The sequence below is a fragment of the Neofelis nebulosa genome, chromosome 8 (assembly GCF_028018385.1).
Source record: "Neofelis nebulosa isolate mNeoNeb1 chromosome 8, mNeoNeb1.pri, whole genome shotgun sequence".
NCBI classification, from domain to species: domain Eukaryota; kingdom Metazoa; phylum Chordata; class Mammalia; order Carnivora; family Felidae; genus Neofelis; species Neofelis nebulosa.
Genome location: NC_080789.1, coordinates 88,725,299 through 88,738,152, shown reverse-complemented (window position 1 = coordinate 88,738,152; position 12,854 = coordinate 88,725,299). Strand labels below are relative to the sequence as shown.

The window sequence follows — 12,854 nt, the reverse complement described above, 5'->3', positions numbered from 1 at the left end:
GTTATTTAACCTGAGTCTGAATGATTTCTTTACCTATGAAGGCAAGTGATTAAGTATCAACAATAGAGAGGTGCCTGGGTCGCTCAGTCGGTTAAGGGGTTAAGCATGTCACTCTTGATTTTGGCTCAGGTCATGATCTCACGGTTTGTGGGATCTTGCCCCGAGTCCAGCTCTGCACTGACAGCATGGTACCTGCTTGGGATTCTCACCGTCTCCCTCTCTCTTGGCTTCTCCCCCATTTGTGCTCTCTCTTTCTCTCGAAAATAAATAAATGAACTTAAAAAAAAAGCAACAACAGAAATATTTGAAAGGAGTAGGAGGATAGGAGGGGCTCCCAGATTCCACATTTATCAAAGGAAGAGCACAATTTCTCCTCTGGTATAACAAAACAAAAGAAATAATGATGCCAACAAGAGATGTGAAAATTACAAAAGCCTTTCAGCAAGCTTAATATTACTTTCAATGGACCCAAAAATCCTCGGGTGTAATATATCAAACTTTTGAGAGAACTGGACGTTGGAAGCAAACTAAGCCAGCCGCGAGTTCCCCACACATATTAGTCAATGATGTGAGAGCTGCCTGTTGTGTGTTTCCCTTGAGTGGTGAGAAATAGAAAACAACTCAAGATTTCATTTCATTTGCCTTACAGTAGGTTGTTCAGCCATAAAATGCTGGAAAACAGTAAGCAGATGGCTGTTCAGAAGATAGTTCTCTCTTCAGTTTTCAGTGCAGGCTGCCTTCTCTGTGTTTGGAAGAATGGAACTTCAAAAGATCTCGTCCCTGTACTCAAGTGTCAGCACTTTGAAATCTAAGCCAGTTTTCTGTACAGTTTTCACAATCAAGAGTAAACGCACTTTGGCACAGATATCAACACTTACAATTTAGGCTTTAGCCCTTTTGTTTCATCTGAAATGGATCATATTACATTTTTAAATGTTTTCTTCAGATACTATTCTGATCAGAGTTCTGTCTCACACCAATAACGTAGGTTCACTAAAAATGTTGATGGTTAATAAAGTTAATTGCCTCTCAAAAATATATCTTCTTTATTTACGAATTTTAAGCATCGGATACCTGCCAAACTCTGCTCCAGATAAGTTAATGTTTAAAACAATAGCAGATCCTGTTACTGCTAAAAATTTCTCAACCTTAGAGAAGGCAAACACACGAGGAAATTTTAATTATTATGTCAGAATGACAAGAAGAAACAAAGATGGGAGGAGAAAATAATATCCTTCTGTTCTGAAGTTACTCCAGGACACCAAGGCTTTAGCTCAACTTGCCAACAGTGCCACTGATCTTTTCATGATGATCCATTCTTCCCATTTCGTGCCATGGAGACACCCCACTGTACACCTTGTCTCCAGATGGTGGTGTGCAGAGAGGGCAAGCCCCATGGCCTGAGTGCTCATGTAGTCCTGATGGAGTGAGAGGGGGTCTAAGGTGAAGCGTAAGAGCTGCGGTTTCTAATTTCCAAAAAATTTATTTAGTGGTTTAATAAATCTTTGTCTTTCTAGGTGCCCTAGCTAAAATTTCACCTCTTTCGTCGCCCTGTTCCTCACCTCCCCAAGGGACCCCCGCCAGCAGCCCAGTCAGCAAAATTTCTGCAGTGCAGTTTCCAGAATCTGCCAACACAGCTGCCAAACAGGGCCTAAGTTCTCACAGGGCATTAACTTATACTCAGAGTGCCCCTGACCTATCTCCTCAGATCCTCCCTCCACCTGTTATATGTAGCAGGTAAGGATTTTATCCTGTTAACTAGACTTTAACTCATCAGAAAACGAATACTAGTTTTCTTCTTAGGAACACTTACCTGCAGTCCACATAGCTATGTGGAGGTTTGACAAAGCAATGGACAGGAAAAGTAGAAGATAATGTATTTTATGTTGAATAGAAACTTAATTTTTTTTTGTGGTTGTCTGTTAATACAAAGCTTAGAGTCCATACAGTCCATACAGCTAAACTTTGGAGATGATATAAAATAATTAGTTGTATATTTCCTCTGCTTACTGATGAAGAATGAATAAAACCTGTAAGTAAAAAATTGTATCAAGTCATTTAGTATAATAGGATGTTGTGTTGGAATTTTTTTTAATTTTTTTAATGTTTATTGATTTTTGAGAGAGAGAGAGAGAGAGAGAGAGTGTGTGTGTGTGTGTGTGTGTGTGTGTGTGTGTGTGAGTGGGGGAGGGGTAGAGAGAGGGAGACACAGAATCTGAAGCAGGCTCCAGGCTCCGAGCTGCCAGCACAGAACCCAACACAGGGCTCGAACCCATGAACCGTGAGATCACGACCTGAGCTGAAGTCGGACGCCCATCCGAGGCATCCAGACGCCCCATGTGTTGGAATAGTTTTATGTCCAGGGAGGATTTTATATTGATTTTAAGGGTATTTTATCTTAAGCATGCAATTCCCACTTTGAAAATATGCAAATAACACATGACACGTTACAGTTGGACCAAATGGGTCTCTGAATGCAATTAAGCAATCGGTTTGTATTGCTCTATCATTTTTAAATAGAACTAGAAATAAGAAGTCATGTCTTGTCACAGAGGATAAAAAAAAAAAAAAAAAAAAAAAAAAAAAAAAAGGCCTAGCATGGTGAGAGTAGTTATTTTGCCAACATTGTCCTGAGAAGGAAATACCTCCTCTTACTGATATGGTAATATTATTGTTCTCTAGAATAGCTTCAACTTGAAGAACTGGTTTTAAAGCATTACAGTATTCTTTTAACTACAAGAGTTGAGTGTTTTTAAACTAAGTATAATCATGAGAGTGTTATTTCTTTTCTAAGGTTACTGAGGATAACCATTTGCATAAATGACTCACATATTGATAGTTTACTATCACCTGGTGGTTCACAGACCCAGATTTAAGCTTCACACGTTTCATTTTCTGATCATTTATTCAAAAACTATATTCTTTTCTCTTTACAAATATTTTTAAAGGGAAATCATTTTTGTTAGTTTCCTGGTCCAGGGTCAGAGTAAAAAGTTATTTTACCATCCAAAAGTTACTCTGGGGGCGCCTGGGTGGCGCAGTCGGTTAAACGTCCGACTTCAGCCAGGTCACGATCTCGCGGTCCGTGAGTTCGAGCCCCGCGTCAGGCTCTGGGCTGATGGCTCGGAGCCTGGAGCCTGTTTCCGATTCTGTGTCTCCCTCTCTCTCTGCCCCTCCCCCGTTCATGCTCTGTCTCTCTCTGTCCCAAAAATAAATTAAAAAAAAAAAAAAAAAAAAAAAAACGTTTAAAAAAAAAATTAAAAAAAAAAAAAACAAAAGTTACTCTGTTACCCTCTCTATGACAGCTTTTTTAATGAAATAATTTATGTGGAATATTAATCCCATCTTTCCCCCCACCTCCCCACACACAAAGCATGATCTGTGGTAAAACAGACTATCATGTATATTTCCCTCAGTGATTCACAACACACATCACTTTATTAAAAGCTCTGAGAAGTCCTGCAAAAAGAAACCTCTTGATTTTTGTCTCATCTAGCATTTCCTAAATATATCTGACCACATAACCAGTTTCTTTAGGTGAACACACAGTAATTTCCCATGGAGCTAGTGTTTGATGGAACATCCTTAAGAAACATGTTTTTGTGGTATGCATCCTAAGCCAAGACAAAGCTCAGTGGAGTAATCACCATCAAGGACATCTGCTTCCAGCATTTCTAGGGAGACTCTCCCACTGCGGGCTTCAGACTTGTGGGAAATAAGTTGCCTAAAGAAAGCAGAGATGTTCTGATCTACCACTCACACAGCTCTTCTCATCACAGTCTATTTTTTTGTGAATTTAGCAGGAAGAATGTTAATGGGATTTTTATAAAAGAGGTTTTGGAGAAAAACAAGACAATTTCACTGCCTGCTTTTTCAGTAATGTTTATAAATCCAGTAGTGTGTCTTTTATTTGTTTGGGCTTTATAAATCTGTAATTCAAACCATGTTCTATTATTGCCTTCAAGGCAACCACCCATGTAGGCACAGAGAGCTCCAGAAACACACGACTAATTATTGTGGTTTCCCCTGCTGAACTCGAAGGGTTTGGCATTGAATCCGTCTTTTGGCTGCTGTAATGTCTACGCAACAAGCCATTTTTTTGGCATAAGAGGTAGTATATTTGGACTACTAATTTAAGTGTTCCTTTTAAGTATTATCTTACAATGAAAATTCTTAAAACTAATAAACCCAGCATCTACCAAGTGTCACCCAAGAATGTAAGCCCATCATTTGTGTCTGTTTTTTCCCCCACTTTGGTCCAGTCATTTTCTTTTGATTCCCTAAATCAAAGTGATAGGATTTCATAATTAGAAATATTTCACATGTGATGCTTTTCCACTTACGTTTAAGGCTTGAAAATAAATTTACTTAGGATGAAAATATTCTCTACCTAGAAAAATGCTTATCTCTATAACACATATCTAAGCACAATTCAGGGAAAAGAAAAGTGATGAGACATTTAATATATTAAATTATGAACCATTTCATTTCTTTTCCTTTTAGAGTGAATAATCTGTGGTTAAATAACAAACAAAACCGTCCGAGACCATTTGTAGTATTAGGCAGAAGAAAAGAACCCATAAGCAAAAGGCAGAATTAAAATCTAACCATGGAGTTTCTAAACAAGATAAGTGAGAGAAGAAACTTGCCCAACCATTTGTGGGGTTGCTTTTTAATTTATGAAACAGTCAAAAGTGTTGACAAAATAAGTGCCCTACATTCTCCAAAGTCCTCTGTTAAAGAGCCCAGTCTCTCAAGTATTTTCATTTTTCTAGGTTACTCACAACATACCCCTTTGGCCTGTTTTTCTCAACTAGTGTTCTGTGCTAGTCAGTTTTACATTCACTCTTCATCAAAATGTATCTCTACTTTCTTCATTTCCTTAGGGCCTTAACAGTGACCGATCAGTATTAAAAAAAATTAATTTTTATTTTGTGACAAAAAGTTAACATACTAGCATTCTATTTTCACATATGCAGTCTTTTCTTAAAGGGCTCCTTGGGCATAAAATGTCTCTTAATCCACAGAAATAAATCTAATAATGAGGCTTTTAAGCAGATACAAAGGGATTCCACTGGGAAACATATTTTTTAACTAAATGTGCATCAGCACCTCCAAAATCATTATTATAAATAGGTAGCAGACAATCCCAGGATTCTCTAAATAACGTAACAATTTTGCCAGTAGTTTCACCTCAACTATGGTCTAGACTATAGAGGAAGATGAGCGTTGAGTGGAGTTTCTGATCATTTGTATTGCTGACATTCTCACAAAAAAGAAAACAGTATATCAGCATATCAGCATCTGTATATAAAGCAAAATGAGGTTTTCTATCAAATAAGTGGAAGGTAGAAAGATTTGATTATTATTGCCCTTCATGTGTACATAGACGGTGTATGCCTGTGACTTTTTGAAAAGAAAGAATATACTTACAGCTGTTCCAATATTTCTCAGCTGTGGCAGGCCATATCCCCAAGGGACCCCTGCTGCTGTGCCCCTGGAGAGAAGCAGTGCCACCATTCGGACACCAAGCAGAACGGGTAATTCTTTGTTTGGATTCTTTTGCTTAAAATGGAAATCACTTAACTTTTTTTTTTCCTCTGATCAAAAAGGTAACATATTTCTGATTTTTTAGATAACAATTTAAAAAGATAGTGAAGTCATCCAAACATGACAAAATCATCCATAGTCCTACTACCTAAGAGCTAATCGTGGATAAAATTTTGATGCAAAGCTATCCAAAATGGTTTTCAATATCTATACACAAATGTATGTATTTTTAAAACTAGAAGTCATTTTATATAATGTGTAGAACTATATAGAAATGTCATATTATCTTGGACACTGAAGGGTCATCCCTTTTAGGGAACTCTCTGGAGATCTCCATTACAGGCTGAGAATCACTATAAGCTTGTAAAAATGGCTTTTTCTTGAGGCAATGTCATGGAGAGGTTAAAAGAACACAGGCATTCAAGGCTGGTTTTACCTTTATTTGACTGTCTACTAGTTTATATTGTAATCTCTGTGACTCAATTCCTTCATCTGTGGATGTGGATGATAACAGTACATACCAGACAGGATTGTTGTGAGAATTAAATTACTTAAAACATGTAATGGAAACACTAATTTGAAAAGATATATGCACTCCTATGTTTACTGCAGCATTATTTACAACAGCCAAGGTATGGAAGCAACCTAACACATGACAGAATATTACTCAGCCATAAAAACATAATGAAATCTTGCCATTTGTGACAACATGGGTAGACCTAGAGGCTATTATGCTAAGTGAAATAAGTCAGAGAAAGACAAATAACACATGATTTCATTTATATGTGGAAACTGAAAACCAAACAAACAGAAACAAACTCATAACTACAGGGAAAAAATGTTATTGCCAGAATGGAATAGAGTAAGGGGATGGACAAAATAGGTGAAGGGAATTACGAGGTGCACACTTCCAGTTATAAAATAAATAAGTCATGAGCATGAAAGGTAGAGCAAAGGGAATATTGTCACTAATATCATAACTGTACAGTAACTACACTTATGGTAAGCACTGCATAATGTATATAATTATTGAATCACTATTTTTTATACCTGACACTAATACAATATTTTATGTCAACTATACTTCAATTTAAAAAATCAAGTAAAATACTTAATAGTATCTAGGTCACTGTAAGTAATGTAAACAGTGACCCACCGTTTGCTGCCATCACTACAGTAATTATTACTTTATTTTTATTGATGCAGATCTAGGGACTTGCTTTTGTTAGCGCTGAAGATCTACATGGTAGGAAAAAAATGGCTTCTCTGAACTACAGAGTTTAGGGTGATAAAGGTATGCAAGAATGGTTCGTGATTATCTGCTTCAGCAGATATGTCAAGGGACACAGGCAAGAAAAATTCAAAAGGAGAATTCTCTGTGATATTGTAGCATTCTGAAGACTCAGAATATCCCCTCCTTATGTCCCTGATATTCTTTGACTCTACTGAGTCTGATAGAATATGGGTAGTAGTTTCTTATCTCCTTTGTGGCCTCATGTAGAGCTATGGCCTTTGAGAGTTCTTCATTTTTTCTACAAATTCTGAGATTGAAACTTGTCGATTGTATTTTCATGCTGCGTCTCATTCTAACATAGAACAAACTTCATGAGAAAGATGGAAGAAAGACAGGTCCTTGGAAAAGTCTTATAAGATACCCCTGATTGCAATAGTCTACCTAACAAAAGCCATTATTCGCTAACAACTTCAGAAAAATTAGATAATAAAGGTATGACGGCATACAACAATACTAGAATATCCACATCTGAGAAGGGAGAACAAAGAGGAAATACTTTACCTGACTTCAAGACTTAAACTATAGTAATCAAGATAGTGTGGTGCAGGAATAAGGATCAGCAAATAGGTCAAATGGAATAGATCAGAAAGCCCCAAATTAGACCCGTGTCTACACCATCACTGAATTTTCAACAGAGATGCCAGAGCATTCCAAGAGGGTTGGAAAAAAATGAATTTCACCCCCTACTGCACACCATATGAAACATGGTCCTGAGGTGGAGCATAGACCTAAATGTAAAAGCTAAAACAATAAAGGTTCTGAAAGAAAACAGAGGAAGATATATTTGTGACTTAGGAGAAAGCAAAGATTCCATAGGGATCTTAGCAATAACCATAAAAGAAAAAAAAAAAAGCTAGGCTTTATCAAAAGTAAAGAATAGAGGACGTTGGGTCAGATTTCATGGGTTCAAAGTCATGCGGCAAAATTTACCAGCTGTGTGCCTTAAGCCATTTACTTATCCCTTCTGTGCCTCCATTTCCTTTCTGCAAAGTAAGGATATGAGTAATGCAGTGATGTGCTGTAAAACCCGCCTCAGGATTGTGTAGGTTTAAAGGCGTTAGTACAAATAAGGTGCTTTCGGTGCTGTCCAGAACATGGCCACTCACACAGTAAACTTCATTCAGGCACTTGTTCAGCCATGAGAACGTTCTTTCGAGGTCTTTGCCCCAGAAGCATGTTCTACAGACTCTACACCTTACCTGATTGGGCCTCTGGTTAGCATAGTTTAGTGCTGATTGAAATGGGAGACAGTGGAAGGAGGCATCTAAGGAGGAAAGCCACAGCTTCCTATGGAGATTGGACACACAAGATGTCCCCAGTCCTTCAGCACATGCTACTGTGCCATGTCCCACAGACACCACCTTGTTCTCAGCTATCAGCTAACTTCTACCATGTGCCCATTCTGGAGTTAGTGTTTTGTCAGCTACTTGCTGGTTTAATGTGTTGGCGGATGCATAAAGGAAAAAGGAACATAATGTTATAAGATTTGTAAAAAGTATAAACTGCTGATCTACATATTATTAATGAGGAATAACTGAGCATAATATAAACCACAGGTCATAATTCTGTCTATTTTCTTGGGTTAAAAAATATGTACTTTTCTCCACTTCATGATCTCACCTTCTTGGTGTGTCAGCTCATGAAAGCAGTTATTTCCCTACTCGCTTAGGAATATGCACTCACATAGGACCCCTTTTTCCATTTGCAGGTTTCATCCTAATCTGTTCTCTTGTAATTGCAGATGACACTACTCAAGTTACCTCTGATTATGAAACCAATAACAACAGCGATAGCAGTGATATTGTACAGAATGAAGATGAGACCGAGTGCCCGAGAGAGCCTCTAAGGAAAGCTTCGGCTTGTGGCACCTACACGTCTGAGACCATGATATTCCTGGTAGCCCCACATCACTGCGCTCATTCATTTACTTGAGAGATTGCCTTCTGTTACAGAAATTGACTTAGAAACAGACCCCTGAGTCGTTAGATTTACAGATGTATCTCTTTTGGAGCACACATGTGTTATAGCCATACCTATGTGTGTCAGTATATGTTTTCCTTATGCAAGTATATCAATCTCTTAATGATTCTATTATTTAGTGATTAAAACCATAAATATTCATGTCCACAAGTGACTACAGGTGTTTAATCCTAGAATCTAAAAATGTAAATGTAAAAGTGCATAGAAAAAAAATTATTTCATCCAATAAAAAATATTTTATAAACATCAGTAAAAGTGAAATATGTTAGTTGTCTTAGGGCTTCTGCTACTTTTTCGTAGCACTTCCTTTATTTAGAAAGCATGCCAATATTTATTTTCCTTATTGTATTAAGCTAGATTTATACTGACACTTGCTACCCGTTAAAATATCCTTTAATGATGACTGATTTGGGGTGTTTATAGAGATCCCTTTAAAGAAGATAAAAGCATACATTTGAGTCTGATTAATCTTGGGGAGGCAGCAAATAGTAGAAAATAGTTCACTGTCATGTAATTATCCATTGTTGCTATTATCATTTTTATTTTACCTGAGTTACCATTTATACTTTTAATTTAAAGAGATTGTCAGATAATGTAATTTGCATGTTTCCTAATCCTCACTATCATTTTTTATTTTTACCTTTTGGTAAATGTGCTCTTAAGAATATCCTCATTTAGAACATATTGTAAAATGTCTTTACATTTCTTTAGTGCGGGTTTCTTTATAAACCATACATCACATGAATTAAATAAAAATAGTGAAAAATGTGGCAGTTATCATAGGATTAATGCTGATTTTGAAACAATAATATAAATTTGGCCGAGTAGGGGGTGATTGACTCCTCCCCCATCATGGGTTTCTCTTGAAAGTGCAATATAAACCAGGAACCCTCCCAGAAAAATTTACATATACTTCTAAAGAGATAAATTTATATACAATTTCAGAGCATCCTGAAGTCCTTTAGTCTTTATTGAAGAATCCCATAGTAGGTGAAAAGCAGTTCTATTAGGAAAGAAACATCCATTTTTTTCTGTGGCATATATGAACCAGCAATAGGCAGGCACCTAATATGCAAAATTCATGGTATGAAACAGCGTTAGGACCTTCTCTCCTTACTTTGGGACCAATGTCTTATTCACCTTGCTTTTTTTTTTTTTTTTTTTTTTTTTTTTTTTTAAGATCATTCATTCACCTGAAGTTTTAAGTCATTTATTTTTGTAAAGTCAGTTGTTGAACAAAGTGCAAATTGCTTCGTGGAAAAAAATTACATGTTCTTAAAATCTTTTCTTCTTCATTATAGGACAAACCAGTTCTTGCTCCTGAACCTCTTGTCATGGATAACTTGGACTCAATTATGGAGCAGCTAAATACTTGGAATTTTCCGATTTTTGATTTGGTGGAAAAAATAGGAAGAAAATGTGGCCGTATTCTTAGCCAGGTGAGGAATGCATTCATACGTGTGACTTTAAATGTAGGAAAAAAAAAAAAAAACTCCATGGTTGGTTAAAGCTCTGTACATGCTTGACACTGGTGGTAGACTTCAGGTGGAGAAAGGAAGTTTTAGTACCTCACATTCTGTAGATTCCTTGGTAGTGGGCCAACAAAAGAAGTTGGAATTTCAAGTGAGTGAATACCATAATGTACAATTAAAATACGTAGTTTTTGGGGCGCCTGGGTGGCGCAGTCGGTTAAGCGTCCGACTTCAGCCAGGTCACGATCTCGCGGTCCGTGAGTTCGAGCCCCGCGTCAGGCTCTGGGCTGATGGCTCGGAGCCTGGAGCCTGTTTCCGATTCTGTGTCTCCCTCTCTCTCTGCCCCTCCCGCGTTCATGCTCTGTCTCTCTCTGTCCCAAAAATAAATTAAAAAAAAAAAAAAAAAAAAAAAAAAAAAAAAAAAATAAAATAAAATACGTAGTTTTTAAGACAGAGGGGAGAGGAACAGGTACAAAAGAAATAAAAGGCGATACAAGCCCTCAAGATAAGAAAGCTACCTAATAATAAATAGTAATTTATTGTCTATAATTTTTTTCCAATGACTAGTTTTTAATTTTTTTTAATATTTCAGTGTTTAGGTCTTACCAAAAAGTAAGATATTATGCAGAAACACGTTTCCTTCCATTGCTGTGAGAAACATATCAGAGTTCTCTGTTCTAATATAGAAGACACCATTAAGTATCACAAGAAATAGACTATGAACTATTGCTACTTGATACAAGCCCTCAAGATAAGAAAGCTACCTAATAATAAATAGTAATTTATTGTCTATAATTTTTTCCAATGACTAGTTTTTAATTTTTTTTTTAATATTTCAGTGTTTAGGTCTTACCAAAAAGTAAGATATTGTGCAGAAACACATCTCCTTCCATTGCTGTGAGAAATACTAATTTATTGTCTATAATTTTTTCCAATGACTAGTTTTTAATTTTTTTTTTAATATTTCAGTGTTTAGGTCTTACCAAAAAGTAAGATATTGTGCAGAAACACATCTCCTTCCATTGCTGTGAGAAATACTAATTTATTGTCTATAATTTTTTCCAATGACTAGTTTTTAATTTTTTTTTTAATATTTCAGTGTTTAGGTCTTACCAAAAAGTAAGATATTGTGCAGAAACACATCTCCTTCCATTGCTGTGAGAAATACTAATTTATTGTCTATAATTTTTTCCAATGACTAGTTTTGTTTTTTTTTAATATTTCAGTGTTTAGGTCTTACCAAAAGACCTAAAATTGTGCAGAAACACATTTCCTTCCATTGCCATGAGAAACATATCAGAGTTCTCTGTTCTAATATAGAAGACACCATTAAGTATCACAAGAAATAGACTATGAACTATTGCTACTTAACAAGACTTTTTGTATATTTTCCTTAAGCTAGACGACTTTCAAGACTTTACACATTAAAAAATATATAAATTTGTGTCCTTGAAGGAGAAAGAAAACACAGAAATTAAGAATTTGAGTATGATCTCAATAAATGAAAAAAACAAAACACAACACTGGAATTGTTCTGTTATCAAACACCTCTCAGAACACACCCTCAATGAAAGGGGCTAATACAATAATATTTATCAGCTTATGTAAAATGCTTCAAGTGTGTTCTCATAGATTGACTAAATAGCACAGCAGAGATGCTAAGGACCACCAAATTAATATGAGACGTAGAATTCAAGACCCAGATTTTTGGAGCCACCAACATTTCCCTGGAAAACACTAGAAGAGAAATCACGTGTCATACTGATTTTCTACCCCATGCATCAGAGACAGGCTTTCTTCAGACTTCTCAACAAGTATCTTAAGTGTGGAGTTTCAGGGTGAGGATTCCTGATCCCTGAAGGTTTGAAGGAAGATGATAGAGAGGCCTTTCGTCTGTTTTTCAGATCCACAAATACAAAGTACTAGGCTAGTCTTCAAGAAGGAAAAGTAGGTCTGTGCCTTAAAGGGACTAGTAGGGAAGTTAGATATGTGTCAAAATAATGGCAGTTCAACTTCCTACGCAGAAAAGTGTGCTAAAATGATTGATGGCTTATGAAGGTCAAAATAATTATATGGTCTGTGTACCATGTAGTTGCCTCTGCTAAACTGTCTTCTAACCATGAACACTGTGAGGCCTAGGGTGACAGCCCTTGCACCTTTCCTAGGAGTTAGTGGGCCCATTTTCCCCTCTCTTTCCTTCTCCTCAGTGCTAAGCAACCTCTTTTATGCTAGGTGATCGTGAAGACAGCTTTAAGGGCAGCTGTTTTTATCCAGTCCACCTTCACCTCACACCTCGGGATTCCTCCTGGGAGATTTTGTATCCCACTTTCTGAACCCCCTTGCAGACTGCACCTCTGAGGGAAGGATCTTACCTGGAAATACCCCTGGAATGGTACAGCAAGAGGCGATGGCAGTGGGCCCCGAACTCTGCTTTCCCTTTCACTGCAGTGTGTTTCCTGTGAAGAGAACATTTTCACATTGTTTGGTATTTGATACGTATGTCACAGACTCCCCCAAGCTCTGCAATTTAATCCTCTCAGTAACGTTGATGCAGGTAT

At 36.9% G+C, this 12,854-nt stretch overlaps 1 protein-coding gene across 3 annotated transcripts in view; it reads left to right on the top strand.

Annotated features, from left to right (window-relative positions):
* The window catches only part of PDE3A (phosphodiesterase 3A), a 325,528-nt gene that overhangs the window by 277,846 nt on the left and 34,828 nt on the right, over positions 1-12,854 (top strand). For all 3 annotated transcript variants that reach the window (XM_058743490.1, XM_058743489.1, XM_058743491.1), the window contains 4 exons: positions 1,518-1,737; positions 5,455-5,540; positions 8,586-8,740; positions 10,126-10,263. In XM_058743490.1, coding sequence (XP_058599473.1) covers positions 1,518-1,737; positions 5,455-5,540; positions 8,586-8,740; positions 10,126-10,263 — 599 coding nt within the window. The remainder of the gene's footprint in view (positions 1-1,517; positions 1,738-5,454; positions 5,541-8,585; positions 8,741-10,125; positions 10,264-12,854) is intronic.